A 27,781-nucleotide genomic window follows, 5' to 3' on the forward strand; every position below is an offset into this window, starting at 1 on the left:
GACCAATCAGAGCCAAGTGTTTTGACTAATCAGGCGAAGTGTTAAGGCACTGATGATATGTGCCAGTTTCGGGGAAATGCACATCCGTAGGTTATCTGTAGGTCACAGCATTTTAAGGCAGTCTGAGTTCCATGTTTTAGTATGTCTCAGTGTACAAAACTTAATACACTTTTTGTCGTACCGTAGGTACAGTACTTGAGTCAAGTTAGGGCTTGCTTTTACTAAATTATTATTAGCGGCTACTCGTTGCTATATTCAACAGTCGAGTACCCGCGAAACCGTGACTGGCATAAACCTGGGAGAGAGGTGTTCACAACCACAGACAACCACCGTATAGCGAAGAACACTGCTCCCTGAAGATGCTAAGATAAAAGGTTGCCTGCCCATGTATGAGACCAAAACCCTGAATCTTACCAAGAAACAACTTGTTTGTGACAGAGGACCGCAGTAAAGAAACTACGATACCTTTATTTAAATTGTTTCTGTTTATAAAATGTCAATCTTAAGGGTATAGGCATGATGCCATTCAGAGTTTTAGGCAGTGACATTGTATGATGGTATTAATGATGATTACATTATTCAAATATATTTAAACTCCATACACTAAAGTGTTGCACTTTACCTGCAGTTACACATCCACTGGAAATTTCCAAATAATGCGCACAGAGCATTGAGTCTGGTGAATTTAGAATCCGTAACCCTGACCTTATAATGAAGCACTGCACTGGTGGCATTGTCGAACTTGAACTTTCCTCATAATAGTTTGAACGAACACTCTCCACTACAGTAATACGTATATGTGTGTCCACACAAAACACGTAATGCACTTTTTCTCCGATACCGTGCTCCGAAACTGTGTCCCGGCAAAATAATGGAGGGTAATTTTTTTTTAATCTGGATCTGGGTTATTTGGACAACTCAGGCATGCGGGTTTACCATGACTCTGGTTTAGCAAGTTCCTAGTTAATGCTTCACTGGACCTTTTTCTGTTCAAACCGGATTTCCTTCCCAGGCACTGAAAAAGGGGTGAACTTCAGCTTTTTGTGTAAACAGTCGAGTCAATACTAAGTGTACAGAGTGTATCAGAAAACCAAGTGACAATCCAGAAGGGTACTTCGTGTCAGACAGTGAAAGTAGGAAAGATCCCAGAACTAACAAAGTGTAAGACGTTTCACTCCGATGGACGAAATGTCGCAGTTAGTGTGTCAGTACTTTCTGGAGTTCGTTGCTTTGCTGCTCTGCCGTCCGTGCTCGAGTCGAGACTACTGCGATCCACGCTCACGACCAGCGGGAGACGATTTGTTTCTACGATGCTGCTGCCGAGAAATTGATCTGGTTTTCCTGCGTCTCTAATTCCTACATCATGGCAAGGTCTAAAGGTGGTGATCGGTGTGACAACAATTACAATTATTGGATGTACGGCTGTTTGGATGAGGGCGTACTCACAAGCGATTGCGAGTGCAACGTGCCCACCGAATACATGCCAGCTGATCCAGTCGTGCCTGCTTGGTGATATGACCCAGTCATATATGAGAACCGGAACTGAACAACGGCAACCTGATTATCGTTTCGGTTACTGAATGCAGCAACCTCAGCTGTGGCCAGCCGGGAACAGGAGTGACGGATTCCCCTAACAATTCTGCCTCGGGGAAAAATCAGCATAAAATCACATTCCTCCTTTCCATTCTGACCGTCTTCACCCATAATGCTCTGTGGAAATAAAGGATTCATTCGAGCTTTTCTATAACCAAGAGAGGCAGCACCCATGTTCAAAACATTTATCAACCTTACAATGCCATTCACAATACCGGCGTTGTGGGTGCTATGACAATGATTACTAACTACACGTACTTATATCATACTCATTCGGCCTTCACATATACAGAAACATCGTTCTGTGGCTGGCTAAATTCTTCTCTATCCGTTGATATTCCGTAGAGCTGTAATATAAGGGGCATGCATGTACAATGCATTCAATACTTCAATCAATGAAAGTTTAATATCATAAAATGGTGCATAAAGTTGCTTTTACCAAATGCTTGGTTAATGACTGTTCATTAAAACTCGGGTACTTTGTGCCAAGCCATTGTTTTCTTTGACAAACTCTTTTTATGTAATTATGTATGTAGCTAGAGAAATGTATTAGCAGTTTTTCTGGGGAAGCATCGGTTATATTCCTTTACAATTAATCCAAGAATACAATGTGTTTTGATGTTATTCTTTTAAGAACTTGGCGTTTCTGCGTAAGAGGGTGGAGGGTTTTGTGATTTCACACGCTCAGGGTTCACGATTGATTTAAAACGAAGTAAAACAAGCCCTTTCGCAGCAAATAAAAGCAAACAAATAGTCTGGAGCTTTCGACCTACATCCAATAAAACTGGTCACGGCAAGTTCCCCATGGCTTACCCTCAGCTACAAAGTTCAGTGTTTAGGATTCCACGTGACTTTACGCATGAGCAAGATCACACTGACCTGGCATGCAGTCTATCGGACTTTATACCCTTTTCCTATGCTAGATTTGCCAGCGGCCTTACATTTTAAACTTAACAATTTCAGAAATACATTTTGCAGAACAAAAAGAGTGTCCATCGAGCTAATTTTCACTCTTTTGCTTACATAACACACCATGGCACATTGACTGTATCTGTTTTAAAACATACAGAACGACAACTTACAAACAGGGAAATCGAGCGACTAGGTGAAGTTTAGAGTGCCTGACCGGAAAACTCTTCAGAGGGACTGCGCTAGATTTGGCTCAGTTTGGGCAAAATGAGACACATGTTTCTCTTGGTCATCTTGGGCTGCCTCCACGCGGCATGCGGAGGTACTGATTGCAATCCAGCTACAGGACCCGACGACGGATTCGTGTGTTCCAACCTGTCCTCTCCAATAAGCAAACCTGAATGGTACGTGTGCATGAACGATGACTACCTCTGGATATTGACAAGCGGAGCTGACCACTGCCGTGACGGGGCGGCATATTGCTGGCGCCCGTGTTCGGTTGAAGACAAGTCCGGCAGGTGCACCTGTTCCCGGCACGAGATCTTTCCAACGCAACCCTTCCTGTCCAGCTGGTGTTACAACCCTCCCGGGAAAACGTGCAGCTGGTACCGTGAATGCCTGAACGTAAAGCAACCGTGTGACGGCTCCAAATACGACTACGCTCTGTCCTTTGGCGAGCGCTTTTGCGAGGCCTACGACAAGACCTACCACACATTCAGCGATAAAGCTAAACAATGGATCGATGCTGTTCGCAGGTGTCTTCAGGTGAAGCTGGTGTATGTCCTCCGTCCGTGGGAAACGCTAACATGCGAGGAGATACAGGCAGCAGCGTTCCGGTCACACACCGGCTGCTACCTCTCCCCTGCCCCCGGTGCACCGTCCATTTGCTCCTTGGATGCCCTGGACTGGTGGAGGATTTTTTGGACCATCAAAGGGGCATTCTTCTCCGAGACGTACCAATCCATCAAGGGCTTCTTTGACACTGCTGTGAAGGGCTGCTTATGTAGCGGCAAATCATGGTTCACCTAAGGAAAATCTTGGTATTGAGCTCCAATTTATCCTTCAGGAACTGGGGCAAGATAAAAATGAATCAAAGAAACAATGGTCTGAAAAAAATTAATTTAGACTTCGACTGAAATCCCAGGTTCACCCGAGTGGAAGCAGCCGCTACTCGGCTGTCCTAACACTTGTAGCTGTGCCCGATTGCGAGACGGTCTCGCTGGCTGACGATCAAAAGACCTTCGCAAGTGAGACTGCTCCCAAAATAGCAGAGAAACTAAAATAGGACAGCAACACGCCAGACTGGTTTGCCTTTACTCAGGTCTCAGCTAAGGTCATGGGCCCGCCAGAGTCCAGCCAAATGATCGCACTTTGGGAAGACAAAGCTGACCACGTTATCGATAACTCCCCACCAATCCCCTTCAAAGACACTGTGACGGACCTCGCAGAGGCTGTGGAATCCACGGACGTGTATAATAAAATCTGGACTCGCAATGCCCTTAATCAGCTTATAGAGTCATTGAATCCACTCGCAGCCATTTTACCGAGCCGAATACAAAGCTTTCCTGGTAATGCCCGCCTTTGTTCTTCCTGACGTCAATAGTAGGGAGCCAACCCACGCCTTTGTATTCGGCTCGGTAAAATGGCCGCTGGTTGGCTTCTTTTTCATACAAAGGCGTTGCAAGTCCAGGTTTTTTTTATATACGTCCGTGGTGGAATCGGGTGACTACGATGACATCATCAAGACTGAGTCTTTTGAGCGCATGCAATGACCTAAAGTGCAACAACTACACGCACAGCAATGTTGGGGGAGGTCAGAGAAGCTCGCCAATCCAAAGAGATAAAGACATCAGAGGAACTACTGGCTGCATGAGATGTCAAGAATAACAGGAAATATTTCTGATTTAGAGGACCCAGGAAATGTCATCTTCATCTTGAAACTGCTTATTGTGACCAGCTTACCCAATTTTCACTTTTTGTGGTGCCATACTGAGGTCATTTTGGTACCTTTGGCGATTCTGTGCCAAATTGCAGGAAACCCGTGTTACAGCTATTTCCCCCCCAAATTTTTTTGGGTGGGGGTTCTGTCGTCACGTTTTTTATGTATACTTTGGTGATTGGGCACAGACTATGCAAGGACACAAAAGCCTTATGAACAATTATGAAATTACACGTTTCTAATTTCGACTGAACGAAGCTATCTGTGACAGTGATAGTAATGAAACATTAAGACTGTACTACTACAATCGAAGGGACCCTCGTCTCGGAGCTATACGAATTGATAAAGAGTTTCCGGGACACTGCCATCAGCGGATGCTTCCTGGCAATCGCAGTGCTCACTGTGTTCAAGCAAGCCTCGGTGACGGACGACCAAGACACCTTTATGAGAGAGGTTAGGGACAGCATTGCCGAGAAACTGAATAGGGGCAGCGACACTGTGGACCGGTTTGCGTTTACTAGATCGGGTCTCATCAGAGCAGACCTGGCGTTTATCAGAATCTGATCAGATGACCTTAATTTTGGGAGACAGAGTAGACCTGGGGATGTCCCGAACTATAAACCACACTTCACCCCTGATCACCTTGGAAGGTACGGGTGTTTAGGATGTTATCGTTAAGACTGAATTTCTGAAAGCATTTATATGTAATGATCCAGTGTGTAGCCTACGGTGACGTTGACAAGGACACAAGCAGTGGATCAGACCCACCCGGAGGAACGAAGACACCGGTTTCCTTACACAGTATCTTAGGGCTGTCTTTCATGCTTCTGATCTAAAGTCCGTCTATAGCTCTTTACAATGGGTAAACAATGGGTGTCGGTAGCAAAGTGGTTAAGGTCTGTTACTCCTAATTAGAGGGTCAGGGGTTCGAATGCAGCTGTTGACCGTAAGTTGTGACCTCGGGCAAGTCGCTTGTCTCTCTCCACCCAAGAGTACACAAGGGTACCTGTATTAGCTTAGGAGCAACCTGCGCTGGACTGGCATCCCGTCTGGAGGGGAATAGGCATATTATTTTTCGGTCGTCTGATGCCAAGAAAACAGAGATAAACTTTGGCCTGATGAGCTTAATTGGCCCAAAAGAAGGAACTACGGCCGGGGGCAGGAAATGACCTATCCTAGAAGTTTTAGCACTGCCAAGTCAAGAGTGCCCAGCCCAGTTTACAGTTACCGCTAGATTGTTCTCTTGTGAATGATCTGACTAAGAAACGTGATCTATAACGGTACCAAACATCAGCAAATATAGAATCCTCCCACAGCAAAGTGTGTCTTTCCTTGTTCCTACATAAAGCTGTGGTTTGGTCTATTTTACAAACGGCAAGATCGCTGGTTAATTCATTGTCTGATAAAATTCCAAAAAAAAAATGGCCTTATTGTCTCTGGTATGCAAAGGCAGTAGTTACTTAGCATTATTCTAATTTTGCTTTGGTTTAATCACCCGCTGTAATTCTCTAGGAACTGTAAGATACAGAAAGTGGTCCTGACATTCCTTCATTGCTATTCAAATATTAACGGTTGGTGGCTATCAATGCACGTACATACAAGAAATACGGCTTGTAAGAGTTTTGTGATCTCTGCAGTACAGGTGTATGATTTTCCATGCATCACTTCTTGCTAAGAGGTGGTTTTGATTACCGGGAGATACATTAGGCTTGTTTTCCTTATAAATTCTGTTGTAAAATTTGTAATCTTACATTTTTAAACGAAAAGTAAAAAAGATGTTATTCTGAACCTCTGAGGGAAATTGTGCATTTCATTAATTAACTGTTTACAAATTTAAATACATGGCCATGGAAGAAGTTTGCTTGCTAATTTGAAATTCTGTAGTGCAGATATTGCAAATGTCCAAAAATTAATAAACAAAAATCGTAGTTTATGGCACAACAACATTAACCCTAACCCCCTCGGGTGTCCGTAAAATCATATTGAAATTGGAGGATTTGGGACTGTTAGGGTGTAGTTGCTTGTATTCTTGCTCAATAAGAAACTGCAGAAACAAACCTTCTCAAATAATTGATGACAAGTTGAATTTACCCTCCAGAATTAAGTTTAGTTTATAGCTAGCCTGTGTATCCTTTTCATCACATGGATACGAGATGGAACTTTTTCCAAGGGATGTTCACGGCTAAGTTGTAGGTCCGTCCCAAATGCCAAATTCTGCAGTAGCATTTGACAGCTCCCTCAATCTTTACATGTGCATCAGTCGCTTTCCAGAAACACCGGGTCGGGTTTCAATTAACAGGGTAGCACAGTAACAAAGGATTATAAGGAAATGACTTCTAGTCACAGTTCATTTAACAAGTTCATGACAGTTCATGAATTCTGCTGGAAACTACGAGACTGTTACAACTCGGTCCTCTTTTTTTTTACGAAGGGCGTGTAATTCTGACATATCATCAAAACATGTAATTTCAGGTTTAGAAAATGCTGCCAGAATAGTTTTCTTGTTACTTTAAAGGACAATAAACTAGTACTGACCCCATGCTTGGCTTGAAGAATCCTGATCTCATCCTGGTAGAAGTCATAGACAAACCGTGCCATGTGGGGCATGTCACGAATGACCAAGGGTGGCTCATAGCGAGGCTCGTCTACCTGGTAAGGGTAACAGAATTGAAGAAAATCCAGTTTCACTTTCCGCATCTTGCAAATGCCCTGACATCTGCACAGTGCTACATTACTGGGAAAAAAAGTGTCTCACGACTAAAAACATTCTTCATGCAAACAAGCTTCACATGTACCCAAAGTGACAGACTTTGGCCTGTAGGCAGTCTACGTTTCCATTTCTGGAAAATAATTATTTTAAAGGAATGTAATGCCAAACTTTAAACTTGGGCATGATTTGATGGTTTGCAGATCTAGGCTTTCACTTTCAAAACTTAAAAAAAATTTCAACAAGTGTTTAAAGTCATCTCAAAAAAGGTAAGACTTGAATGTTTTTTTAAATTCACAAAACTCAAAGCAAATGTTAGGGTCCTTCATAAATACATGAACCCAAAATTGGGTAACGTATTCAACTATGAAATTGTGATTATTTTTCCACTTGAACATCAAAATCCCTCCAGATGGCACACATTCATATCTTCTCCATCAGAACAAACTGTAGCAGGGAATAAAGAATAATTGAACGCTGCTGATGAGCTGGAACGCACTGGCTGTGGAAGGGGGAAACCGACTCCCTCTTTTTTGATTTAGGGGTAATACAGAGCTGCCAAGTTCTTTCGGAGCATTTCAGTAATCTCAACTCTAAAAATCAGTAACTTTCAGAGGAAATCAGTAATTTCTTTCGCAGGGCCCATTGGCTACGAAAATACTATTTTTATTTGATGCGCAATGTACAACACAGCATGTTTACATTGTACATGTATTATGGGAGTTTTCAGTATGTGGAAAGTAATATTTTAGTGAAAAACAGTTTTGAATTATATTTGCTTTGCATGCCAAATTATAAATCAAATGTACAGCATTTGATAATGTGTGTACTTCCACAGGGCACCTGCAGCATAAGCACAGAAACCAATGTTTGCAATACAGGTCATCCAAATTCTTATTGTAACATGTGCATACATACTCGGTACGAAACTGCACCATGAACACCTCAGCTGGAATGGTACCACTGTCTTGAGGGCGCAAACAAATGTTGCTATGTCCTGATTCCCTTCCCTATCATCCTTACCTGCCCGATTTTTCACTGACTTGACATGTACTTTGACGTCATTTGATCCCCTGTGTCCGATCGAGAAATCGTTGGAACACAGCGTACATCGTGCAAAATTTTCACCTTTTGAAGATGCCGTGATCCATGGCCATTTTTTGTGGTATTCTTCTCTAAACGTCTGCAGCTTTTTCATGCGTGTAGCCTCAGAAGCCATTTCTTTTCCAAGAAAGAAAGACGAAGTCCGTGCGATTGTAGAAATATCCGAGCGAGTACGGTGGCGTGGTGTTGTCATGCACGACGCGTCACACGTATGCCGTGATTGTTGCGGAAATGGGTATCACATCAATTCGGACCAAAAATAGCTCGGACCCATACCAACTCAGGCCCATATCAATGTGCACACACAATACTGCACTACGCCTTGCGATGCCGAGTTGTCCATGCATTGGAGTTGTGTTATTGGTTGATGTTTCCAATGTCAAGTTGTCCCATGTAAAAGCAGCGTTTTGTGTGTGAGTGTGTGTCGTCGGGCACCAGCCCGCCACAGGTAGTCCTATGTATGTTTCACTGGTTACCGTATCACACAATGTACATGTATATGTACAGTGTACATGTTACCGTGTGGCGTAAAATGTCCGGATCGCTGGGGAGTCGTTCTTCACATGTTTCACGGCCGCACGCGAGCGCGGAACACCGCACACGGTCCGAGTCGAGTATAAACCGTTTTGCGTGGTTTGTGCGCTGTGATATTATGCATGACCGCCAGAGGGTTTTCCGTAATTTTTGGGCGGCAGTCCGTACTCCCGTAGTCATGATCAAAATCCGTACCACTTGGCAGCTCTGGTAATAGCCCCCCCAAACACTTTTGGCAGGTTCTTTAATAGAGTTACACCTTAATGCATCCTCAGAGGGCAAAATCACTGGGGTAGGCTCAAGTAAACCTGCATTCACTGTAACTAACTTCAAATAAAAACAGCTTCTGAGTCAACATGGAGATGCTAGCAATGCGTAACCTCTATGGCTGAAACCCGATGGTCTCACAAATGCCCCTCTACTTTATAAAAAATTGTTCCACAACCATTCCTGGAGTGCTGAATTGTTGCTACATTTCAAGCCCGAGAAAGTTCTTTATCAGACTAGAATAAAATAACTGAGGCCAATCAATTAATGCAGCCGTAACAACCTCAGAGGATATTACTGTAAGCTATGGACAGAAGTGCGGCAAAAGCTTTGGTTAGCTGAAGAGAAAAAAAGGGAGTACAGATAATGAATATATCACGAATGAAGAACTGATTACAATAGATGACCACAGCAGAACAGCAGCGCCCTCTTCAGATTGTATTTACCTTCTTAGTGGGTGGGTACATTTCACTCGGTGAAACCTGCAGGTGAAGCTGCAGAGGGCGCTCTAGTAACTGTAAGGATCAAACGAGAAATTCAGTCATTTATTACCTGCCCTTGTTAAGTCACAACAACCAGGAGAGTTCCATACTCTACAATTTCATCGCACTTGGGGCAAATACGAATGAGCGCACACTGAAACATGAGCAGCACGGTGCATTTGTGTTTGCCAAAGGCTTGACTGGGCGGTTCGATAGCTGTGTAAGCTTCATATATATCATGACAGGCAAAAACTCCATGAGTCTTACAGACTCCTGGTTACTAACCAGGTTGAAAGTTGGAGAAAGCTCGTAACAGTTCTGGAAAAGCGAAACCCTGGCAAAGACATACAGGCCGAGGCGAGCACGGGACATGGCTACAACCAGGCGACGAACATCCCTGGGAAAAGTAATAAAATAACAGCCAAGTTCACTTATGACATTGTTATTAAACCTTTAGACATTGTTTGAGATTTTTAAATACCTGGCTTCGTCGCTATCTCAGGCTAATCTCTGAAATCAAAGCCTGCTTTTGGCTATAGCATTAAATCAAATACGCAGTTTGACATTTGAACGACTTATTGAGCTAACAACTTCAAAGTCAAGGGATTAAAAATCAGGCAAAGCTGGTGACAGACAAAGCCAAGTAACGGAAACCCCCATCCCTCCTAAAATATACAATGACCAAAATAAAAAAACTCACCAATTTTAAAAACAAATGAGGGATTTATATAAAAACCTTTCACCAAAAATGTGTCGCTGTGCTGTTGTATCTTTTTTTACTTGGACTTACCGTGCAAAAAACACCCAGTGATCGTTCCACTGGCTTGTTTATGCTAGCCTGGTCTGTGTGGAGCGATAATAATATGAAGTGATGGAATACCAACCTGAGGTGACCTACAGCTCTCGTTCTGACCAACGACAGGAGGATGTAGTCATTCTGTTGGCCCTGAAACCTATCCACCGTAGTCACCTAAATAATGAGGAAAAAAATGGTCAACACTACTCTGGGAATCCATAAGAAGACCTCAACCCTTATCTTGCTGCTGATTCCTCCCAAGAACTTTGAGGTCCCATTTGTGACGTGTCGTGTAAAGACATCCATTATGACTACATCTATCTAGGTTTCAATTCAATTTTGGCATGGGGGTTTGTTTTCATGGTGATTTGTGGTTCGTGCTGTCTCGTGTGTCAGCCTGTGTGCCTTGAGCACATTTCGATGGGAAAAGTTATTTTCAAATGTGAAACCCTTTTACGGTTAAAGTACAAAGAATGTGCCGCTGGTTTCCTGCAGAAAAGAATTTTGGAAGGATCAGGAGGTTGCTAGCAAGAATACCTGGGGCTATGAAATGATCATGAATAAACATGATTCCTTGACCTTGGCTGTATTTCTCTTTACGCTACCTTGCTGGGCTGGCCAATCAGAGGGTTGCTGGCACACCGCTGATTGATGACATCACGGATCAGGTGCTTCTGCCCATTGTACGTTGTCAATATGCTGATTTTCTCGGCCGGATACCCCAGGAGCCTCATGTACATGAAGACTGCCACCACATACTCAGCTTCAGCTAGGTTCTACAAGAAACATGAGCCAAAAAATGAGGTTTGTAAGTGGTAAGCATCACATTTCTCCTCTTATGGATTCTCTGTGTAAAAGCCAGTCAACACTTTGTGTAATTTTTATGACGTCGAATTACATATTTACACTGCGAATTCCTGAGGTTGAACAAAATTTAATTCAAGTGAATTTGGTTTCACGACATTGAACTGTTTTCACTTTGTAGTGTTCACCTGAGGAACGGACCGGTCTTAACTACCCTGCACGCCATCCAGCTGTGCAAGAGAGACAGAGGTAGTTGATAGGCTCATCTCTGGTCCATGCAGACCAGGCCTACCATGGTAGAATTTTGGAGTGACACGGTGTCTTTAACTCCTAAGCACATGAATATTCCCTGATTTCTTGTAGAAATAATCACTCACTCCGGTGCCATTACTCAGGATGCCTGTGGACTCGTTAGTGTAACTCATATGAGTGACCCACTCAAACACAACTAAATTGCATGTTGAACCCATAAAGATTGTGTTGAGGTTTTCTTGAGTCATTTCTAAGCAGAAAGTCAGATTACTCATAGCCCATCATGTCTAATGAACCCTAAGGTTGCTCCCACGAGGTTAATAAAGCTCTCTGCCTCAAGTTGAAGTACACCCTCACCGGCAAAGAAAAGCCAGGCTGGCAGGTTTCCAACTGGGCTCGTTCATATGCACAGTGCACACGCACAGATCATACAATAATCCAGACCAATAAACCAATTGGTCTTGCTTACTGTGTGCGGCCTGTGCCGACCTAGCATGAACCTGCATGTTCAGGTGGTGAGTTCCCACCAACTGTCATTGCTATGTGGACACACGCCTCTCATGTTTCAGCCTGGTGCGGATGATCAGAGGAGATGTCATTACTCGGGTCCATGCAATGTAATTATTTTATTTTATGGTTTTTACATTATTAAAATGCCAATTTCCATATTTACGAGCAAAAACTGTGGTTTCATCCCAGGTACTCAAGCTCAACATTGCATTGATTTGTGCACCAAAAACTGGCAGAATTTTTGAGGGTTTTTTGGGGCTGTATGTGGCAATAACTTTTTCTCAGAATAGTTTTCGAGGAGCACCTTTGGCAAACAGCAACACCCTACTAGTTGAAGAGACAGGCAACACCTGTTGACAAACTGTCCACGAGAAAGCTGAAACTGCAGTAACAGCTTTTAACTTCTTACTTTAGAAAGAAATTTCAGCAAGTTTTTGCCTCAGAACAAAGAGCCAAATGCAACATTTTCATAAAATGAACCAATTTCTGTCCCTCCAAACAATTTGAGTGGAGGGTTGTCAAGACTCATCAAGTCTTGACTCACCTGGTAGAAGTAGGGATTGGGCTCTGATTCCCCGACGCCATTGAAATCTTCAACGTTGATCAGCTGGAAATCAAACTGGAAGCCGGGGTTGGTCATGTGGAACTCCCGCATCAGGTGGACATGAGGGAGGTTACCCAGCTTCTTATAGCGCCAATTATACAGCGTGGCAATGCTGCGTGGGAAATACGGTGATGCAACAGAGCAATTCCAAAGTTATTACAGTGCTTTGCTGACGTAAAAAAAAAACCGATTCTTAAAAACTGAGAAATTAACCTAAGGATAAGAAGCTTTGCAAGATAAACAGTAAAAAGATGCCCTAACGACCAGACACTTAACAGGGCTCAGCTCTGCCATGGACATACAGGGTCCACTGTAGACGGCAGATTTGACCAACAATTACAGCCTGCATGACATCTACCATACATGGGCCTCATTCTACCCTGAGCATCCATCTTGCCTATCTGGATACATCTAATCTGCTACAGACGAAAATGACCTCTGACCTACGTGTGCTTAGCATCCAGGTCCACTGGAAGGTCTCTCCACCTTCCTGACAGTGGAACTTCATCCTTGCACCTCCATAACCTCTGACCTACCTGGGCTTGGCTCTACCCTGGGCATCCAGATCCACGGTGGGCACGCCAAGGCGGACAAACCGTGTGAAGAGCGACTGCTCCATGTTGGAGTACTTCTGGAAGGCCATATTCTTGATGACAGGTGGCAGCTGGTGGTGATCCCCAATCATGATCCAGCGTTTCAACCGACTGAAACCGTCCTCTGGATTCTGCAAATGCATAAAATAACACTCTTGTTTTGACAAAACTGTCGGACCAAGATTCCTGGCATTGGTTGGCTCGAAGTTTTTGGTCGTTACAGCTTCTGTCACTTTTTACAGGGACCAGAAGTACTCTTTAACCCAACCCCCTAGGGTGTATGTAAAATAACCTGTCGGGGTACTTCAAAAGCCATACTTGGGCTCTGTCCAACACAGGCTTTCAGAGCTACGGCTTTGCCAGTGCCAGAATATTCTCAACTAATGAAAACTTAGACCTAACTCTACACACAAGATTCCGACACGACCAAACTTTAGAGGTGAAATTTAGGTGTAACAATGACACGGTAAGAGTAACCTCCATGTGAACCTACGTGTCAGCATGTCTTGCTCGGCAATGTGTTCAAAATGTGCTACAAATCATACATTTCTTTCCGTTGAGTACAACCAACAGATTGCTACGGGGGGGGCATATTTCATGTACATGGTTGGCAAAGTCACAGCTGATACTGCCACAAGTTTCATGTGAGTGGATGAAAGTCGACAACTTGAAGACTTTTTGACAGGTCAGGGCATTCCTTGCAGTGGAGAGAACACCAAATCTAGTGGAGTTGGAGGACAATACATGTACAAAATGCTTACATCTTCTACCTAGACAAACATCCGGAGAACTCAAGTACCCCTGTGCAGCTAGTGAATAAAATCTTGTGAGGACATTCCTTCTTTTTCCTGGAGTTCAGAAAACTTGGTGGAAATACTTATTTTCTCACAATGCTAACACTCTTTGAAGCTGGATTTTTGTAGGTGACCTTGACTGGCCATCCTCCTTTTACAACAATAACCCTCACCTCAACATGCATCTAATAGTTTTCCAGAAAAGAGAAACCTTTAGGGACCGGGCTTAGACCACACAAGGCTCACACAACCTGCATTATGTGGACCTCTTTTATTCATGGCTCCACACTAAAGTAAAATTGGCATCAGTGTTGTATTTGAATTCATCACAAGTTCATCATAAGTCATTCAGTCTTAAGCCAATTCACAAGCTACTCAAATGAACTGTGACAAAAGCATTCCTTTGTCATCGTTCACCCTGTTTCTTATGACTATAGCCTTGTTAAGGGACTTGTGAAGGCACTTGTGGAAGGACTTGTGATGGACTCGAACACAACACTGGATGGCACACAAGGGATAGGCACTGTCCGAGTACAGCAACGCTTTTTACAGGTGACCCACCTGCAGGAGTAGAGGGATGAAGGTCTCTATCTCCAGAATCTGAGCTGACTCCTCCATTAGGATGTTGTCATACTGAAATGAGCAGAAACAAATCCACATTTCAACCGGCGAAAAGTAAAATGTCAAACGTTTTATTCTTAGTAATGCTGCCTGGGGAAGAAGCTAATTCTTGGCTAAGAATTTCACTGTCTAGGAACACTTCTTTTTGATGCTAGGGGTGAAATTGGGGACCGATGAGAAATCCATGAAACATGTACCACGTGGGCTGAAATAAGATTAAAATACAGAGACTTTTCAAGGCACTGTCTCTTAGTCAATTTGCAGAATACTCACAGTTTATTAGCTAAAAAAAGCTAACAATATGTGAGTATTCTCCAAAAAGTAACACAACATGAATTATTAAACCCCTAAAAATCCAAAATTCCACAAAGACCACAACCCTGTAATACAAAGAAAGGAAAAGACAAGATAACGACCAAATCTTCTCAGATCTTTCAAAATCAATCAGGAAGTTTCAAAGGATTTTGCAGGACTTGAGTCTTTAACAACTTGCTGCCGGGTGCTTTTTTTAACCATTATATGCGCTGCCGGGCCATTTTTTCACATTTTGGTTTTTCAAAAATCTTCAACAATTCATATCTTTTTTTCTGAACGCCTAAACCCCATAAAATAGGTGTCCCGTGGCGAGTCTAGCCCTCACAAGCAACTTCCATTGACCCTTCGGTTTTGCGGCCACGCCGCCCGCTCTGTATAGAGCCCCCATTGTGTAGTGTTACATAAGGGCTCGTTTGTTCCGGGCCTTGGCCCAGTGCGTTGCTATGCTGCCGTGTTGCTATGCAGAGTGATTGACGGTCAAGATCTCAGCGTGTAATATGCGGTGAGTGAATGGGAAGCTGTGCACGTGCACTGGGCTTTGTCAACTGTTCAATGAGAGCGGGCAATGATGGACAAATGAATCATGCTGTAAAAAATGGGGTCTAAAAGTAACAGTTTTTTGCGGCACTGCTGCATATAATTGCTATTTTTTTAAGCTATTGGGGTTTTTTTCTGTTATATATTTTCCCATCTACCAAACTTATATCTCCCCCAAACCACTCTCATATTTTATCTCCCAACTTGTTCATTTTCCCTCCCATAGTGTAAGTTTTAGTTCAAAATGGATATGTCCCTTCCCAAACTTTATTTCCCTAACAATTTCAAGTAAAATCTTAGAAACCAATAAAATCAAGTACACATAGAAATACACACACAGACAAATATTTGGAGAGAACTTCTTTCTCTCTTATTTTCTTCTTGTCATTTCTCTTGTTTTTCTTTTCATTTCTCATTGAAACAGTTGAACTCATAAAAGTAGTAAAATAAATGTCCACTCTTTCTAATCAAATAAAAAGCAAAATTCATAACAAAAGGCAAGAATAAGCAAACTCCTAACACCGGTGCAAGGAATGAAAAGGATGAAAATACGACATCCTCTAAGCAGTACTTTCCAGAAACTTTGTCTTTTCCGTCATTTTTTTCAAAGGTTGAAACTATGACAACTCCTAAAACTACCAGTAAATGACATATTGTTTTACACTAGATAAGTGGGGCATCAAGTCATGAAAAACACAAAACATAATGTCCATGAAAATGTCCATGAAAGTAAATGTTCAAAGTGTCAATTAGTGGACAGTATGGTACTCCTTGAAGCAGGGGGTGATGCAGAGCGGCTGGTGGCACGTGTCGCACTCAAAGTGTGTCTTCTTTCGCTGACCATAGGAAGTGCAGAGGACACACTGCCGGTAGCGGAAGTTGCCATAGCTGGTCCTCTCAAAGTCCAAGGGAAAGTGTCAGCCGACAAAGCGGGAGTTGGTGAATGGTGGAGTATCGTGCTAAGGGCGGTACTCGGGCAAGGGCTCGTCAAACAGCAGCTCACAGACAAGACTCAAGCGGTAGTCGAGGAAGGAAAGGCAGTGACCAACGGCCAGGTACACGGCGTAGCTGTTCACCAGCGTCAAGTCGAGCAGGTTGAAGAAGAGCTTCTTGTACCACTCGAGGGACTTATGAGTAGCTCGATGATTTGCTGCTAGTTGGTCACTCTTGTCAACGCCCCCAATCAGGGCGTTGTATTCGATGACGCAGGTCAGTTTCTGCTTTTCCTCCCCCGTCCTGTCTTGCTTGCCGGTGCCACGGATGTCTGCAGTATGCATGGTGGAGAGCACACGGATGTTGCGCTCGTCTCGCCAGACCATGGCCAGGAGAGAACCGCTGACGCCCAGGTCGGCTGACCGGAACGCTGTTTCGCCCCACTTCAGCTTGACGGACTGCAGGTCTTTCGGCATCCCTTTTCCATTCGCAATGACGGTGCCGACGACGTTGAACTTCTGGTTGTGAAGTCGTTGAAACAAATCGGGACTGCTGAAGGCCTGATCGAGGGCAAGGTTGTAGCCCTTGCCACTTAGGTCGTTCACCAGGTCCATCACCACTTGTGTAGTTGCTGGGAGGTCTCCTTTACTTTGGCCGGTGTAGATGTTGAAGTTGTAGCAGTACCCGGCGGCACTCCCAGTGCTCTGGCACAACTTGTACATCTTGATGCCGAAGCGGGCCCTCTTTCTGGGGTTGTAGGTAGCGAAGTGGAAATGCCCGTAAAACTTCAACAGGGAGTTGTCGACGGAAATGTCCCGTTGAGAACGTAGACAGTGGCAAACTTCTGAGCAAGATGGTCGACGACTGGGCGCACTTTGAAGAGACGGTCATCGAAGTCCTCAGGCATGGCGGTGTTGTCGTTGAAGTGATGGCAAGGAAGCGATCTCGGGGCATGACGGATGGGAATAGGCTCATCTTCAGTAGTGGGTCGGTGGACCAGAAGCTATGAAGGGTGGGGTGCTTCACAATGCCCGTCATTATGCAAAGGCCCAGAAAGGCCTTCAGTTCTCCAGTGTTCAGATCAGTCCATGATCGCATGTGCGCCGATGTCGTAGCGGGCCTCTGCACGGCATACCGGTTGGTCTCTTGCACTATCTTGTTGTAGAGAACGTCATCAAAAAACAGTTCAAAGGCTTCACTGCAGGTCGAGCTGCGATGCAGGCGGGGATCGACGGCACCACCATTACTGGTGAAGCCGTACTTCAGTGGTGTACTGTCTTCATCTGTCCACCGGAACGGTGCAGCACTGCTGCTGGTTGACGCGGCGGTCTGTGTACAGGACTGTCTCTTGCGCTTGGCATATACAGCCAAGGGTACATCACTGTCAATTTCTGTACTTGACTGTACTTGAGCAGGTGACGGCGGTGATGAAGAAGACGAAGAACCTTCGTCTGAACTGAGATAAAGGTCACTTTCACTGGAAGAACTGGACTCTTCAGCTATGTTGTCTGTGCTCTGATAACACGATACTCAATATGCACACTTGTAGCCACAGCACAGCGATTTTATTCTCAAGCAGGGAGGGCCGAGCCCTGTCAGTCAACGTGGCAAGGGCCAGCAGCGCCCGGGCCGGGTCATTCATGGGGCACAGGTGCATAATGAGCCCGCACAGCCCGCGCTTTGTCTTCAGTGCAGGCAGCGATAATCCGCTACGAGCACCCGGCAGCGCGAACAAATGCGCTCTGAATAAACAATACACGGATTACCTCCGCTAATTGCAGCGTTCTGCACTGAAAGAATACAGGGATTGATTGGCAGTGCCCGGCAGCTCTCAGCAGCTTGTACTTTTATTCCAGGCTTTGATAAGTTCCGTCACCCCGGCTATAAAATAAAGTCCCAATTCTCTGGCCCCAGCAACCCATTATTGCCTTGGACCAATTTATTTACCTTCCAATGATGGCCTAAACTTTTTAACTGACAGCGCCAAACTTTTTAAGAAACGCCCAGCAACTTTTTTTTTTTTTTAGTAAAGTTCCAATTTCTGAGACCCCGGCCACGAATACAAGGCCTATGCCTCCGGTCCCGGAGCCCCCAGCTGGAAGTGGTTAACAAGCAAGTCCTGTAACTAAAACACAGGGATTGAATCCCCTTGAAAGTTGAAGAAGAATGGTAGAGTAGGTTTGTATTTATTCAGCCCTGTATCAGAGGCCAACTAAAGTCTACGTCTGTCAACACTTTATCTCTTCTAAGAGTTAACAAGCTTTTATGAAAGGCCAATTATTGCTGTGTCAAGTCCCTCTGACACTTCACGTTTTAGAACCTCACCTGGAAATTGATGTCGACCAGGTCGTGCCTCTTGAGGGCGGCATGCGTGCAGGTCATGGCAATGATCTTCGCCTCCTTGATCATCAGATATTTGGAACGATCCAGCCCACTCCGTAACAACTCAAAGGCACGGAACTCCTGAACAGCAAGTGTATTGAGTGTATATATTCAGCCCCTTCTGTTCCAGAACAATACCAAGTGCATTAACCCACATTACAAAAAGCGGAAGGTAAAATGAAGACAGCAGATCTGAAGATGCTGCCAAAATAAAATCCAATGAATTCAGCTTTATATTCCTCTTTACCCACTCTCACCAAAGCCATAGTCAAACACTGTATCTTTTTACCCCCATTGACTCCATAGAAATGTATACACATAAACAAAGATGTCATCAGTAACGAGGCCTATTATTGGTCTGTCTCAAGACCACTCAAAGCACCGGTAAGTTTATATGTGCATATAACTGTCCTACGTAAAAACCACGGACCACAGCTTTTGTGAACTGAGCCAGCATAACAACATTTTCGTCACATCCAATTTTCTCATTGGGCAGTAGAGATGTTGGCTAGCAATGATGGTCTCAGACTAGAGGGATTTATAGAAGACATGAAATACATACCTCAAGCTGCTGGAAAATCTTCTTAATATGCCGGTAGCATCCCTGTAGAAATAATAAACGAATCACCGGGAGTGTTTTGGAACTAAGATTCTCTTGATCGAAGAGACAGAAAAATGTATTCTAAAATTGAAAAATGACAATAAACTTTGTTTTGTTTCCACAAACGACCACAAAATAATGAAATAATAATTGAAAAGGAGGTCGTGGTCAAGACAAGTATGTTTGCAATGGAAAACAGAGGTGAGAATCATAGCAAAATGGACAGGCTTATCCACTTCAGGCAGGGCCCATTTAGTTATGTTTATTTTGCTGGGCCGTGTGATCTTTCATTTTTTTAATTTTTTTTCAAAATTCTTTGAAAATTCATATCTTCATTTACTGAACACTTATACCCACACAAATGACTGTTTGGTGGTTACTCTAATCTGACAGGCAACCTCCATTGACGCCCAAGGATTTCAGCCAGGCTTGCCGCCTTGTAAAGACAGCCCAGATTGTGCAGCGTTGCATAATTTTCTTTAGTTCCCGAAACTGGCACAGTGCAATGCTAGCGTCTTTTAAAATGCGGCCAGATTGGCGTGCAGAGGTATTGTATAGCTCATCACTGGAGTGCTGGAGTGCTTTTGTCCCAAGTGGTAATCCACCCGCACTGAATGCCACAAACAGTGGTATACTTTTCAAAACAATGACGGATTACCTCCGCAAATGCCAGCTTAAAAATGATGGCAATTCCCAACAGCTCGGTCTTTTGTTCCGAGTATGGTCATTTGTTACAAGGCCCAGCTCTTTTGTCCAACTTTGGACACCCCGGCTATATGTACAAACGTAAGAACTCCGGTACAAGGAACCCCGGCACGATGTGGTTACAGATGGTTTGCATCGCTGACATCTTGCAGACCAGTGCCCTTCTCCCACAGGGTATGCACAAAAAGAAACAAAAAGAGGTGGCCCACCGCCATGCAAAGCCTCTACACTGCAGTATCAGTGCTAGAAATCACTCTCTGGTCTCAATCCAGTTATGGCCTCTACACTGAAGCACACACAAAACATGTGGATCCCAGGTGCTACTTCACAGTGCATTTAAACCACTTTTTATACACAGAACCTGTTTTTGGATAAACTAACATGTTTTTTTCTTTCCCCAGAAGTTGCTTTTGCAAATGACATTCACGAAGCGAACATCATTCCCATTTCACTCTCTGGTCCTGGTGCTACTTCACAGTGCATTTAAACCACTTTTTATACACAGAACCTGTTTTTGGATAAACTAACTTGTTTTTTCTTTCCCCAGAATTTGATTTCGCAAATGACATTCACGAAGCTATCATCATTCCCATTTCACACTCTGGTAGACTGATTTGGAAATGAATCTAAAGTCAATACATCAATCAGCCATAACCCTTGAAATCACAGCACTGATACTGATCACAGCTTCAGATATTTCATCAAAGTTGAAAATCACTTGTCTTACCTCTGCTATGTCCATGTCCTCTTCAAATGTCCGTCCCCTGAAGACTGGCTGTTGTAAAAAAAGTTTCAATTCATTTTAATTTCTTATTGAGTGGATTGCATTGCTGATGGAGAGTTTCTCCAGTAAACTCTGGACACATCTTCCTTTAAATCAACGAGCCAGCACAAGATGGTCGTTGCTGAAAGGTAATACATTCTATGGGGCCTTTCCAGCAAAGGAAATTTCATTAACCCAGAATGCATAATTTTTTACCTCACAGAATAAGACTGTTTGGTTTTCCCAAATCAAATGTGCATTTTTTCCCATTTTACCATAGCAATAAGTTTGCCAGAAATTGGAAAATCTGTGCTGGTTGAACCAAAGTACATGACTGTCCTCTACGCTGCTCAATCATTAGCGTAGAATGTAAATATGTACACAAAAAATATCAGCAGTCCCTCCATGTTGATATTCCTGGAGACAAACATCTTTTGAGAGGACTGAGCATTTGTTGCCTACCTGAGGAGCATTCTCAAAGTACTTGTGGAAGGGAAAGTGTTCCTGGATGGCTTCGGTACTCCCAGTCTTGCCTCCCGCGCTCGGCTTCACCTTACTCAAGAACTTCTCCCATCTGGCAACCACCTGGGGATGAAGCCAATCACACAAAAATCAGTGTCTTAGCGTTTCCAACCTCTGCCCTAAGAGGTGACCAGAGTTTCCCCCAAAGACATTCTGACATCACAAAACTAACTGTCATAGCCACAAAAGGCAACCCATCCAAAGAATCTGGAACTTCAATCTATTCCTACAAAATTAAAGCCCAAAAACTTCATTGGAAATTCTGCTAAAACCAGAGCTGAGCAAAACATTTTCAGTGCTGACAAACCTGATACAACTTAGGGTCTTTCATAAAAATGAAGGAGCAAAACAATATGAGAATGTTTTCTTTAAAAAAATTGCATTTTCAAAGACAGGTTCTAGTACCTGGTACAAGAAGAAGTGGCCTGCAGTCTCACATGTATAAGAAACATCTCCAATGACACCTAGACTTCTTTGTAGTCTCTCCACCTCTTTGAGTAACTCCAAGCGAAGTGCTAAGACATAGTTCACGCGGCCATATCTGTAGATTTATACATTTCATTACTAATGAATTCAATCTTTAAATGACAGGAAAAGAACATTTAACTCTTCACAAACTTGACTGGCTGACCAGGCAGATCTAGTGATCAACCACATGAGTTTTGCTTTTCCTTGAGAGGTTTGTGAGTTCATGTTCTGTTATTTTTTCCTTCACTTTGAACTTGGAATTTACAAAATGTATATGGCCAGATTATAAATGAAACCTTATGTACTAAAATGCTGACTTTTGATCAGTTGACCAAACAGTACGTTCTGGGCAGTTTGAAAAGAACTACCTGGAAAGATTGGTTATTCCAATTGCCCAACTGTAAGCTAAAAAGCAGACAGCAGCCTTTACTGTTAGTTGGGACGTCAGAGGAAAAGACACATCCACTGTACAGCAGTGGAGTGGTAAAGTCGTTGTCCAAGTCCATAGTAATCACAGCAAAACCTAAAATAGACCTGAGACCACTTGAGTCCATAACTGGAAGCAAATGCATGTAGTGTTCAGTGCTGTAGTCGTAACTATTAAGAGACCAGAAGCAAGACTCCTCCTTGTTTGAATAATGTGTAACTTGAGCTTGGAGGTCTCGTAACAGGTCTTGTCATGATCTAGTGGGGTCTTGTGCTGGTCCCAAGAGGTCTCATCACTGTGTACATCAACAAGGATTTTTCAAAATTTTTTTCTGCTGACTGAATTGTTTGAAAGTAGGCGCTAATGGTGTGAGAGGAGACTCGAGCAAGGTTCAAGATGCACTGAGGGACACTGGATGAATGCGCTTTGAAGCTTTTCATGGTGAGGGTAGCAAGTTTGTAGAGGTTTGCGGTAGCACCATGCAAGGATTTCTCTTTGTGAGTATGTGTGGTTCTGAAAAGAACCAGAGGGTACTCAACGCTTGTCCGTTGTCAAAGGTTCCGATGCTGAAGATGCTTATATTGTGTCTGGAGGTCGTGAGGTGTGAAGAGGATGCTAACTCCGGATTCAACCCAAAGCACTCAAGCAGAACAAGGGATGCTGGCAGGTTTGCAAAGTGAGTCAGTCTGGAGGAGGGAAGCGTGGGGGAAGGTTGTCAAGGGTATTGGAGATCCAAAGACTGGGAACATGTCCTAGTGTATGCAGACCCATCAGACTGGGATGAGAGGCTGGGATGCCAGATGTCGCTGATGGTGAAACCAATGTCTTGCGGTGCCGTGCCGTGCTTGAGGATTTCGATGGCTTCTCTCATGCGACAAGGCTACCAATGTTCAATGCGGATGATGAGTTTGGTGTTGCTCCAGTCGATCTGGGGGTCTTGGGTGTGGGAGAGCTCGATGAAAGCTTGATGAAGAGAAATCCTTGCAAGGTATTTCTGTAACCCTCTACACCTGAGACAGGATGAACTTATCAGTTTTCACATGTAGATGATGAAGGATGCCCATTATCATTTTATTGACTATGGACTGACTATTACGCAAGACCTCTGCACTGTGCGGAACAGTGCTGCTTTGAGTCATTCAGGTATGCTGTGCATTATTATTCAGAATTCCATGGTTTAGTGAAAAACTGATCTCACCTGCTAAAGTCCTTCTCTGTTTCCAAAGCTTCCTCCCCATGGCCAAGACGTAGCAAGTGTCGCTCATCGATGTCCAACGCCATGATCTTTTCAAACAACTGATTCAGGGCCTATATGAGAAAAACAGATGCATCCACAAATAATGTACTCCTTGGGACACTGGGACAGCGAGTGTTTCCTCTCTGCCGGCTGATGGGTCAAGACGTCGAGCGTACCTCAACTCACCTCCAAAGATCTAAAACTGCTGATCCCCTGTTTGTTTTGAACACGCACATAAAGTCTACAACGTCTGTGGAGGTGAGCTGTGTTTTGAACTGTAATTTAGCCACTATGCATGGCCTTTTGTAATAGCAAATATTCTGAGGGCATACTCCGGAGTGTTGAAAAAAATCAGGATGCGGTAAGAAATAAAGTACGATAAATACTGTTCAAATGACTCTTGGAAATCAGCATTTGTGGCGTTTGGCTGAATATCAGAACCTAGGCACTATATCTTGCCTTTTTAGCATATCAAGATTTTCAACCAAAAGTCAGTAAGTGGTTAATGAATTGACTGTTACGTTGTGGGTATCTGGTTATCACAACTGGTGGCAGTGGGCCGTACCTGGTTGGAGTGTGTGACAATCAACGTCCTTTGTGAAGGAAAGTTATGGTAAATGTTGGAAATGATCTGGACGGCCACGTCAGTCTTGCCTGTTCCCGGTGGACCAACAACCTTGGGAAGAGGAAAGCAGACACAACAGAATGCAAGATATGAATCAAAACTGTCACAGAATGACAAAGAAAATGGGACGAAAGTCTTTCGGGGACAACCTGTGGAAACTTCCCTCCAAACGACATTCAGAGCACAAATTCCTGAGCAGCGCATACACTCCTTTTCCTAGCATTCAAGTTTAAATTTATCAGGATGCTTCACCTGGAAATAAGGATGCAATGGCATTTAAAACCCATCAGTTCCTACAATACTCAGGTTCCCCAGTGTACATGGAGTACCCATTCAATTTGTGGGAGACAGTTAATCACACTAACACAAATGGCACTACACAGACAACTGTAACCCAATGAAGCAAAAGGGGCCCTCACGCACGTCCCAACTGCCAGTTGTAAATTAAGGGGTTTATAGAATTTGAAAAATGTAGGAACCCTCAAAATTTTTATCCACACAATGTTCAGGATGCCAAATTGAGTAACGCATCAAAAAGTTCAATCAGGTCTTTCTAATACTGACAATATGACCTTGAGATTAATTTTGTGGGATTCAGCCACATCAGTATTTCTGTTCTTCCTTTAAATCATTCAGTAACATGTGCCTAACTTATCCCACCACACGCACTTGCCTATTTTCATCTGGTCTTGGAAGAACATGTTTGGCACAACACTTTGTGGAGTTAACCAAGCCTGCGTCGGTTTTACTGTTGCTGAGGTTATCACAAGACCGGTCACAAGTGACATGTTGAACAATGACAAAGGACTGCTTTGGTTGCAATTCATTTGAATATATAGCTTGTTACTTGAATTCAGACTGGAGATCCTTGGATGGTTTTGTGAAGTCTCGGGATGGTTTCAAGAGATCTCGATGACAACACCAGCTTGAGTTTCACCAATATCGCCCGTAAAGACCAGGCCAAATGATGAAAGTCAACCTACCATGGTCAGGCCTGGTTGCATGCCAGCTTTGATGGCTTCAATCTGCGTAGGTGTGAAGGGAATGGCATTCCTAAACAGACAGACAAAAAAGAATTTCCAAATGTGACTCTCAAGCCAAACCCAGCCAGGCATTTCATGTATAAAAGTTATAAAGGGGAAGTCCCTTCACACTGCCTGAATGTCATGGAGAAGCCAAGCAACAAACAAATCCTATCAAATTGAGCAATCAAACACAGAATGCATCATACGATATTTTGGCTAGTTTTTGTAAAGCCAATTCTTTGAACTTGGCCCTAGATTGGGGGGGGGGAATTACTGTTTTGAAAACAAAGACTGGTTATAATGATAACAAGAAATAAAAATATCAGACTCAATATTACAACGTCAAATGTACCTTTTAGGCTGGTTGTAAGGATAGGGGCCTCTGTTGGGAATAACATGAGGCTCGACAACCAATTGTTTCTGCTCCGTGTCATCATCGCCCGGTTGTTTACGTTTCTTTCCTCCACCAGAAGTGACCGGGAAGGTAATCCTGAATTAAGAAGGCAAAAAGCAACAGGGCTGATTTTACAAAGTGCTGCTGCTCATTTCGATGACAATGCAGACAAGAATGAAGAAGTATCTCACCACTGCAATGGATCTCCAAAATATTTACATGTATATCAAGTTAAGCAGAGTTGGCTCAAGAATCAGTGGCTGGACATGTTTTATGCCTGATTGCATTGACAAGAATGACGTTAGTGAACATTTTCATTCCATTGCTCGGTCCTGTTCAGCAGTCCAACTTCACACAAGCCCCCCAACAATACTGCCACAACTACAGGAAATCTGATAAAATTCTAAGTGCATTAGATCACAAAGTTGGGTTCTTCTTTGGCATCACTGTGGAATAAACTTTACTTTCAAGGTCAGCAGAAGGCTATCAATAGTAAATATTTTATTCATCTGTAAAATTCAAAACTAACTTATGAACTGTTAACAATCCTTTCAGCCGAGCCATTATAACCAGTCATTTCTTCTGGCATTTTCTTTGTCACACTCAACTAGCGCTAACACCACTAAGGATTCCAATCTCAAAATGATTACACACACATCGCAGGGAGTTAGGGTTCAATTAATTTGTTTTTTCCTACAGTTGAATCCTGTGACCATGGAAACGCTCTCACGGGTCATTTGCAATGGCCCCATCAGTGAAGAGACACTGGGTGATTCTAGAAATTTGGGGTCCAAAAGTGTGACATTTTTGTGTTTCTCTTACAACAGACCTGCGAAATGAAGTTGACTTCAAACTTCTGTTTAGTACCGTAGAATTTTCATATTACTGAACCACTTTTGGAAATTAAAGAATGCGTTTTAAGTGTACAAATCATACGTCAGATATAACAGGGACCCGACAAAAATTGGACCCCAAATTTACAGAATGACCAAATATTGTGATTCACCCCTTCACGCTGGGATTCTTTTGTCCGTGACTGCTGGGCTGTGGTATGCCCAGTATGCAAAGCTCTGTCCAGCACCCAGCCCACATTGAAACAGTAGGTGCATAATGAATAGAATGTATGTGTGGTATGCACTAATCCTCACACAAAGCCGCCACTGTGGATGGCTCCTGGTATGAAGGGGTTAACCATGTACGCAGCCACTGTCCCATGAAAGTCACTCCACACAAAACCCCAGAAAATGCTGTCTAGCATGGGGGCTCATGAGCCATGTCCAGTCAAACATCGCTGGATTTGTCCATACCTAAACGGTGGTTTCTGCTTGGCAGGGTCCTCTGTGGTGACCTTGACGTCGTGGTCGGGGAAGCTGGCCCTGAGGTGGTCCAAGCTGAGGAAGGTGTCATTCCAGTCCAGCGTCGGGGTGCGGTGCTCCATCTGGGAGTAGTGGGCGGCCCCGGGGTCACCATAGCCCAGGATGATGTCATGCAGCCAGTCAGGGACGACGCAGTCCGTGTTCATCAGGTTACGAATGGTTTCCAGAACAGCCTGTAATCCCGTAATGCAGGACGTGCAAAAAGAAATGGCTTGTGAAAAGAACGATACTTTGCATACAAGGTCATCACATGCTGATGGAAAAACAAAATGTTAATGCTGGGTTCTTGACGGCCTGAAGCTGTACGACGACTCTAAACCGACTCAAGGTTGCAAAAGTATCCTCAATATTTGTGACAAGTTAGCTGATCAAGGCATGAATGAATCCATTCTTTGAGGGTAGAATTTTCCATTTCGAGTGGGTAGGTAAAGCAGCCACACGTCGTAGACTGTCACATCAACACATACAGAATGAGAAAAATCAAGATCTGGATTTCATTTCAAAATGAGCAAAGTAGATGGGAATGGGGGATTCGGGGAAGGAAATTTTTTTTCCAACTGACCTTGAAATTGTTCTCTTTTGGCTTCCTTCTCATGATGATGTTGAACGACTCGTACACATCCTCCCCGCCTGCAGCAGTACCGGCCATGTCCTGCTGGTACTGATTGGGATCCAACCACACGCGGTAGGTACGCTGGGAACCAGGTAACTCTGGCCTGGGCTCAGGACCTAAGGAAGGAGATTATGTTGATTTGAATATCGAGGTGCAGTCAAATCCTTCACATCCTTTCACTAGTCCTTTCTCAAGTCCCATCCCAAGACCAGATCTACATGGCTGGGTGAACAGCGAAAATGGAGTGTCTTTAGAAAAAACCTGTGACTTGGTTCATGACCAGATGACTTGTGATGGACTTGCAGGAATGTTTTGATGGTCTCGACCATAACAATGTTGGATATGTTGA

General features: G+C 43.7%; 1 protein-coding gene and 1 pseudogene across 2 annotated transcripts in view; one reads left to right on the top strand and one right to left on the bottom strand.

The window, feature by feature from the left end:
- The window catches only part of aqr (aquarius intron-binding spliceosomal factor), a 66,300-nt gene that overhangs the window by 2,267 nt on the left and 36,252 nt on the right, over positions 1-27,781 (bottom strand). For both annotated transcript variants that reach the window (XM_087145554.1, XM_087145512.1), the window contains exons 20-38: positions 27,382-27,548; positions 26,751-26,992; positions 25,402-25,539; positions 25,008-25,077; positions 23,965-24,075; positions 23,361-23,470; positions 21,673-21,808; positions 21,208-21,330; positions 20,710-20,757; positions 19,239-19,280; positions 18,620-18,757; positions 14,450-14,521; positions 13,038-13,225; positions 12,442-12,613; positions 10,937-11,107; positions 10,420-10,505; positions 9,821-9,932; positions 9,500-9,568; positions 6,977-7,090 (exon numbers count right to left, since the gene is read on the bottom strand). In XM_087145554.1, coding sequence (XP_087001680.1) covers positions 6,977-7,090; positions 9,500-9,568; positions 9,821-9,932; positions 10,420-10,505; positions 10,937-11,107; positions 12,442-12,613; positions 13,038-13,225; positions 14,450-14,521; positions 18,620-18,757; positions 19,239-19,280; positions 20,710-20,757; positions 21,208-21,330; positions 21,673-21,808; positions 23,361-23,470; positions 23,965-24,075; positions 25,008-25,077; positions 25,402-25,539; positions 26,751-26,992; positions 27,382-27,548 — 2,309 coding nt within the window. The remainder of the gene's footprint in view (positions 1-6,976; positions 7,091-9,499; positions 9,569-9,820; positions 9,933-10,419; positions 10,506-10,936; positions 11,108-12,441; positions 12,614-13,037; positions 13,226-14,449; positions 14,522-18,619; positions 18,758-19,238; positions 19,281-20,709; positions 20,758-21,207; positions 21,331-21,672; positions 21,809-23,360; positions 23,471-23,964; positions 24,076-25,007; positions 25,078-25,401; positions 25,540-26,750; positions 26,993-27,381; positions 27,549-27,781) is intronic.
- On the top strand, positions 1,166-4,557 carry LOC147800300 (uncharacterized; annotated as a pseudogene).

This window comes from Acanthaster planci, linkage group LG01 (genome assembly GCF_054643075.1).
Source record: "Acanthaster planci isolate LZ-2023a linkage group LG01, COTS_SCS, whole genome shotgun sequence".
Classification (NCBI taxonomy): Eukaryota; Metazoa; Echinodermata; class Asteroidea; order Valvatida; family Acanthasteridae; genus Acanthaster; species Acanthaster planci.